The sequence below is a fragment of the Haemorhous mexicanus genome, chromosome 4 (genome assembly GCF_027477595.1).
Source record: "Haemorhous mexicanus isolate bHaeMex1 chromosome 4, bHaeMex1.pri, whole genome shotgun sequence".
NCBI lineage: Eukaryota > Metazoa > Chordata > Aves > Passeriformes > Fringillidae > Haemorhous > Haemorhous mexicanus.
This window is the reverse complement of record NC_082344.1, coordinates 39,194,085-39,201,476: the sequence shown is the minus strand read 5'-3', so window position 1 is coordinate 39,201,476 and position 7,392 is coordinate 39,194,085. Positions and strand designations below refer to the sequence as shown.

The following is a 7,392-nucleotide window of genomic DNA, read 5'->3' as shown; positions in this document are numbered from 1 at the left end:
AGCCACTTGCAATCTAAATATATTTGCCAAAAGAAACTAATTCTCATAATAGCTTTTCTTCAATATTTTATTTTTGTTACAGATGCCCACCTGTTTGCCAATGCCTAAGTCTGTTTTTTTTTCTATATGTAAAGAATAATCTGTGGAAGAAGAATCCCACATGCATAGAACTAATGTTATTAAATGCTCTACAGCTCCCCTGAAACACATATAATCTGAAATCCTGAAAAACACCTTACAAGTCAAAAGCAAGAACTGTATGTTTGCTCATGGAAACTCCAGCAGGATTTCAGCATATCACTCTGCAGAAAAGAATAATAACAATTATTATTAATAATAATAACAACAATTTTTCTCAAAAAAAATCTGAAGCGTACTCTTGTACAAAATTGTCATAGCTTTTGTTAGTATTCCTCAGAGGGGAAATTTACTCAGTGTGTGTGACTTAATTAAGAGTCCACAGAAGCCCCTCCAGCACATCACCAGACATGGATCATAACTGTAAACAGCATTACTGTTAGAACAGTTTCTTTAACATTAGTATTATTGCATATCATGAAGTTTGCTTTGCTTCCTGAATAGGAACTCTCACAGATGCTTCTGTATTTTGGGCTTATCTACCTTAACGCGTTTGAAATTTAACTCTTCTGGTACAGCGATACCGCATAGAAGATCCTTGGGATTTTTGGGGAAAGGGAAAGTGAAAATGAAACAAAATCCTGATTCATCTACTTGTTTGTATCTCTAGATGAAGCACATTTTTGTGCAGGAAGGGGGTAACAAGGGCAGCACTGAGAGCTTCGGCTCCACGCCGGACGCTGAAAAACGGAGTTGCAAAGCGGCAAGCGTGAGGTGAAAGCCGAGAGGCCTCTCGTGTGCCAGGCCGCTGAGGCCTGAGCCCCTCAGTGGCCGGGCCGGGCCCCGTCCCGCCGCAGAGGCAGGGGAGCGCCCCGGGCCCGCCGCCCCGGCTCCTTTCCCGCTGGGACCGGCGGCCGGTGCCCCCGGCGGTGACGTCACGCCGCTCGCCGTGACGCCTGCGCTCAGCGGAACCGGCCTGCCCGGGGAGGGACCCGCGCTCCGTGAGGGAAGCGAGCCGGCGGCCGGGAGGTACCGGAGCGCACGTGGAACGCGCTCCTCGCGTTCTGCTCCCGTGCCCGTGGCGGGGCATCAGGCGCAGTCCGCGCCTGGCTCGGGGCGGGGCGGGGACAGCAGGGACGGCGCGGAGCGGCCCCGCTGCCACCGTGGCACCGGCGGCGCGCGGGCTGCGGTCCCGGCGTGCCCCGCGGGCGCCGCTTCCCGCTGTCCGTGCCGAGGGCTCCACCTGCAGCCGGGCCCGGGCGGCAGCCCAGCTGAGCCCCGCCGCCGGCACGGAGAGAGGAGGGAAGGAGGCCTGGGCCGGGCACGGCTGCGGAACCCCGCTCGCCCTTGTTTAAAGGTGCCCTCCTTAGGTTGGCACTCGGGCGCTCCGGGGTGGTGCCACCGGAGCCCCGGCGTCAGGCGTTCGGTAGTTTGGCTCTGAAAGAAGAGCGAAGGTGATACAGGTGCCTGCGTGTGCCTGTTGCTCCAAGTATACCTGGTTTTCCCTTCCCTTAATTATCCAGGGAGCAGCGGGGCATTACTGCTGCTGCAGCTTTTCCCTCCTAAGTCACAGCTCCAGGGAGCCTGTAGGGCGTTCCTGTGTTAAAGAACAAGCTATATATACTGTCTTGCAGGTAGGCCCTGTGCCTCCGCCTGGTTAGTGCACAAGGGGCTTTCTCTGCTCTGAGAACTTGCCAGGAAAGGCAGACACATGGGTTGGTTTCAGGCACTTGTGTATACTTAAGGAAAAGGACAGACCGTCTGCTTGTTCTGTTCGGACTCTGTCACAGGAGACCAAAATCATCACGAGTTGGTGGTGGCCTGGCACACTTAGTACCACGTGCTTTTTTGATTATCACTCATCCAGAAGGGTTTAATAGACCTCAGTGAGGCCAAGGGTAAGTTCTAAGGGCTGGGACACTCTTTAGTGACATATTGAATAGCTTCCACATGTGTAGAAGTAACTGAATAGACCTGAAAGAGGATACAGGTGGAGAGTGAAACAGTGAGGGGAAGGTACGAGGAGAAATGCATAGAATTATCTAATCAGAAAGCAAATTAAGAACAAAAGGAAGTACTTTCCCACAAATAATAAAACTTGTTGCCTCGGGATGAAGACAGTATAATTGGGTTCAAAAAGGATTTATTCAAATGTATGGAAAAAAGATTCATTGTTACTGCTTGACTCTGCCTCTGTCTCCTCAGGAAATCCCGAAACAGCTGATTGGTTTCTAGAGCTTGCAGAATAGAAGATCATTCTACAGAAGTACTTTCTTTGTGTACTCCATTCTAAACATCAAAGCTAGCTACTTCAGAATAATTTCCTATTTCAAAAAGCTTTTTTTCTTCCTTCAAAAGCAGAAACAAAAAAACCCAGGCCAGTAAAACACAGTCTGACAGTATTAAACCAGTGTAAATTCAACAGTTTCAAATCATACTCAGTAACATTTGCACTGGTGAGGTCCAACACAGATACTTTGGATGGAGTGAGACCTTGAGGCTAAATGACTTCAGCACAAAAATAGTGGTTGCAAGAACAATATAATTACAACCAGTACATCAGCTTTGAATAAGCAGCTGAACAATACATTGTGGCCTTTAGGTATAAATCACATAATTCATCAATTGAATAAGGATTGCCATAACTCTAGTATTGGAATGCTTGATTATGTGCGTGATTTTAAATTTTTTTTACTGGTTCATAAATATTTAAAAATTAACTTTCATTTGTAAAGGTGGTGTCTAGTTCAGCTGTTTATTTTGAATAAAAAAGGAATACAAATGAATGAATAAAAACCAAATCACTGATTTTGTGCTATTACAAACTGCTGCAAACAGGTAAAGCCTGTGATGTTGACAAAAACAGCAGTTAATGTCTTGCTCTGCTGGACACACAGTTGATGGTTTATTTGCAATTTATGGATTATTTTGAAGATGGGCAAGGTCTGTGCTGTTTTTGGAGGATCCCGTGGGATAGGCAGAGCTGTGGCAGAGCTCCTGGCGCAGAAGGGCTGCCGCCTGGCCATCATTGCTAGGAACCTGGAGGTGGCCCAGAGCACTGCCCGTGACCTTGGTGGTACGTATGCTGCTGTGCCCTTCTCACTGCTCCATGCTTGGGTGACTTGTGAAAACAGCGAGTTGTTCAGCTAGATGGAAAGGCAAATAAAGGCTGAGGAATATTAAAAACTAGCTGTATTGCTTCGCTTCTGTTTTCACAATGGTTGTTGAGAAAGCAGATTACCTTTTTTATCTGCATGATGGGAATTTTAAGATGGATGGAATTCTTTGGGGTCACAATAGAGGTGGTGTGAATTGAGTCATCCTCAGCTCCTGAAGAAGCCAGAACTGAGGCCAGTCTGCTCACGCTGAACTTCTGACTCTAAAACACAAAAAATATAAAACAAGGAATTGTCACATAACTAATGAATACAATACTTGAAAATAGTCTTGATTTAATTGCCTGGGGATTAAATAGGTTCCTTAAATTATAGCTAGTTCAACATCTGTTTTGCAATTGAGCTGATACATTCTGAAGAAGATTTATGAATTAAATACAGCTTTTATTGTGATGTTACAAAAATGTTTCAATACAGCAGGACATCTGGCACTTAGCTGTGATGTATCCAGTGAAAAAGAAGTCCAGAAGGCTTTTGAGGAGATGCAGAGGAATTTGGGTCCTATTAACTACTTGGTTAATGCAGCTGGGATCAACAGGTTGGTTACTCCTTACAAGACTGTCAGTAAATTCTAGATGAAGGCAGCTCACTGTAAGGTGCTCTGGCCCTTTGTGCTTGGTAAGAGTGTTGTTAATGAGCACATCTGAAAACAATATTAAGTGCTTGCCAGTATTTTGTTCCTGATAGCAGTAAAATCCTAACAGATGATACAGCTTTCGCTGTAGTTTCTGCATTCTGAGTTCGACTTCCCCCTCTATTCTTCCACTTTTTCTCCCAGAATGGTCCAAAACAGTGCTTGATACCACTCTGAAAAGGAGGCTTTGTGTCCAGAAGCATGGCTAACTTGGTTTTTTGCTACGTGTAGTTCTTGCAGCATTGTCATTTTGTGTGGAACCATATACACTCCCATTAATATTCTGTCCAACAGTCTTTTTTTATGAGTAAACATCATCAGGGGGTTGTTCACTGAATTCTTTGAGTTTTTTTGGTTTGTTTGTCAGGGATGGTTTGCTACTGAGAACCAAGACTGAAGATATGATAGCCCAGATTCACACTAACCTTTTGGGAACAATGCTGACATGCAAGGCTGCTCTAAAGGTCATGATTCAACAGCAGGGAGGTGCTATTGTCAATATTGGTAAGTTGCTTATGTAAGCCAGTGGAGTTCTGTGTAGTAGTCTTCTAGAAATGTTTAGCAGGTGTAACATACTACATTGCTTGTTACAATTCAATTGTTTTCCTTTTCCTTGTATTTAGACATTCTATATTTAGCCTTTATTTTTGAATGCTTATTCTTTTGTGTAATTTCAGCAACTTCCAAATGGCTTTTTTAAAGTAATAAACACCTCAGAGTTTGTATTTTATTGAAAAAAGAAACTTTGCTATTCTTAACCAATTCTTTCGATATCTCTGTATAATACCAGCTGCTGGCAATTAACTAAGAATTGATAGGTTCAGTCAGTTTCTTTCTTTCTTTATTTAATCTGGGCAAGGATACTTTTTTTAGAAAAGTCTTAATTTTTCTCTCCTGGTGCTTGCTGGTCAACATAGATACATGAATTATACAAAAATCATAACTAGTGGGACGTTTGCTTATCCTAGCAGGCTAAAGTGCATAAAGTCATGCATATTTTACTATTTCCTTGTGATTTCATTTTTCATTCCAGGTTTAAAACTAAAATGATAAAGCTAGTGCAATGTTTCAAGTTACCCATTTAATCTTCTCTTTGATGTTTCTTTATTTTAGGGAGTATTGTAGGACTTAAAGGCAACTCTGGTCAAAGTGTGTATAGTGCTACCAAAGCAGGATTAGTTGGATTTTCACGCTCTCTTGCTAAAGAAGTAGCAAAAAAGCAAATTCGAGTCAACGTTGTTGCTCCAGGTTAGTTCTTGAGGAATTCCTGCATCCTTGACTGTTGCAATTCATTAAGACTGTGGATATTTATTGTACTCTGAATTAAGACTAATTTCTATTATTTTCTTCAGCTTTTTAAGTAAATATTTTTAATATCTTTTGTTTGTTTGTTTAAAGTATAATACATTCTTTTAGAAAACCTTCAGTCTTATTCAGGGAACACCAAGAAATTTGGGAGAGCAAGTCTATCTATTCCTCTATCCATTATTACATAATGAATGTAGTTTTTCTTCTTTGATCCTTCTTCAAAACTTGCTGTCCTTGCAGATGGAAGGATTAGATCTAATTAGAAATAGAGAGCTACCCTTGTCTCCAGCTAGAGGATGCTTGTTTGTTATTAGGGAATCATGACAGACCATAAGAAAGCTGTCATGAAAGCACCCCTGTCTCCTGTAGTAAAAGGAGGAAGTAATGAAAGTTATTTCTATAAGCAAAGGCTGTGATTTTTTAAGATGATCTAGTTCAAGCAAACTGCCACCCTTAAGGAAAAGGGTAAATACCCTTCTGTATTTTCTGAATTTTTCCACTCATAACAGTGTACACTGCTGCTCACCTTCTACTACCTCTGATGCCTTTCAGAATTCTGCGTGAACCTGTTCAGCTTGTGAACTAGGCAGGAAAAATACTTTTATTCTTTAGTGAGTTGAGCAGCTCATCCACAGCCATCATAAAGGGGCAGAGTATTACAGTAGAAAGCAAAAGGGAGGCTTTCCCTTCTTGATGGCAGCTAAAAAGCAGGTAAGATCAGCTCTATATAAAGCTGCAGCTTGTGTGTAGAGTTGTGCAGCAGTGGGAAAGCCAAATCTCAAATGATGGAAATCTGTAAAAAAAGGTCCTTCAAAAATGTCAAGAAATATTCTTCAAATGAGTGCTCTAATAAAAACTATGCAAGAACTGCCATAAGTTCTAAAATAGAATGCAACCACTTTAAAGTCTGAGAGGGTTTCCTGCCAGACATTTTGTGCTCATATTTTAATTGAGAACGTTTTGGTGAAATGAATATATTTTGTCTTTTAGAATAGTGATATTAAATATAGTTTTTGGATTGAATTTTAGTTACCCTTTCTTGTTTGGTTTTGTTTGGATTTTTTAATGGACTTCTATAGATCTCTGCATTTTGGTTATTGCATCATTGCTTCTAAAAACAAAAAGGATTTTATTGGTTAGATAAGAAAGTGGTTTTGGCCATCAAATGATGTGGGCTGCTTTGGAGACTTTGAAGAATGATAACTGGTGCTGAATCCTGGTAATAGATTTCACTTTGTAAGATTCAGTGGGGAATCCACTAGATAAATTTAGTCGAAGGTTAGGTAACTCTTGATATATCTCTCTGCTCTTAGGCTTTATTCACACAGAGATGACAGCTCATTTGGAAGAAGATCAGTTGAAGAAAGCAATTCTTCTTGGAAGATTTGGAGAGCCTCATGAAGTTGCACAAGCTGTTGTCTTTCTTCTAGAAGCCTCATATATTACAGGGAGTGTTCTGGTTGTAGATGGAGGCTTGCAGCTTATGACCTAAGTACTGCCTTGAATAAATGACTGCTTTAATGTCATGATGGTAATATATAAATATGTATTAAATAAAGGGAGAGGGTTGGAAATCATTTGAAGATTGATGTACATAATTGGCTTGGTCTTTTTTAGTCAGAGGAGAAATTCAGCAGCAGTGAAGTGCAGCGTGTGTGTTTAGCTGCCTGAAAGAGTCTGTTTGGTGTTACAAAGTCTGTGTATGAAACAATTTGAAAAAGATCTGGTTTTGATACGGTGATAGCTTTAATAATGTGCTGATGTGTTTTTAAAGCACTGTATTTTTATAAAAAGTCCTGTTTGCTAATTTGGGAGAGAATGAGATTTTATTTGAATTATCATGTTACACAAAGGTTAATAAAGTGCAGAGACATGTTTATTGAGTGGCAGGTATGATTGCATCAAGTTTTTCAAGTAGGGTAAAGATTGTGAACTGCATAGTTTTGCATTCTTATCAGTTAGTCCCTACAAAGTAGCAAGGAGTTTCCTTTGAGCTTTGTTTGTTTGTACCTAACACTACAAAGCTAGGAACTTCTAGATCTTCAGCATACCTGAATTGCCTTTAGGAGCTTTAATTATACAGTGTGTTTTTATAAAGACAAAGCCTACTCGGTTCCATTCCTGAAGGTCTGTACAGCACTCTCTCAATCCAGGGGCTCTTGTGTGTGCCCACTGAAGTATTGCTACAGCATTGGA

The 7,392-nt window shown here is 41.4% G+C and overlaps 1 protein-coding gene across 4 annotated transcripts; it reads left to right on the top strand.

The window, feature by feature from the left end:
• Window positions 1-958: 958 nt before the first annotated feature.
• On the top strand, window positions 959-7,075 carry CBR4 (carbonyl reductase 4). Of its 4 annotated transcripts, XM_059844499.1 has the most exons (7): window positions 975-1,107; window positions 1,869-1,976; window positions 3,013-3,154; window positions 3,672-3,792; window positions 4,256-4,392; window positions 5,002-5,136; window positions 6,510-7,075. In XM_059844499.1, the coding sequence occupies exons 3-7, from the start codon at window positions 3,013-3,015 to the stop codon at window positions 6,686-6,688; spliced, it is 714 nt and encodes a 237-aa protein (XP_059700482.1). In that variant the 5' UTR covers window positions 975-1,107; window positions 1,869-1,976; the 3' UTR covers window positions 6,689-7,075. The 4 variants fall into 4 exon arrangements, with proteins under 4 accessions (XP_059700484.1, XP_059700481.1, XP_059700482.1 ...); XM_059844501.1 differs by lacking the exon at window positions 1,869-1,976 and having other exon boundaries at window positions 959-1,107; window positions 3,675-3,792; XM_059844498.1 differs by lacking the exon at window positions 1,869-1,976 and having other exon boundaries at window positions 959-1,107.
• Window positions 7,076-7,392: the final 317 nt, after the last annotated feature.

Coding starts and splice junctions, on each gene's coding strand:
- CBR4 (XM_059844498.1), top strand. CDS start 3,013: ATGGGCAAGGTCTGTGCTGTTTTTGGAGGATCCCGTGGGATAGGCAGA. Junction 3,793..4,255: donor AATGCAGCTGGGATCAACAG/GTTGGTTACTCC, acceptor TTTGTTTGTCAG/GGATGGTTTGCTACTGAGAA. Junction 5,137..6,509: donor AGTCAACGTTGTTGCTCCAG/GTTAGTTCTTGA, acceptor CTCTGCTCTTAG/GCTTTATTCACACAGAGATG.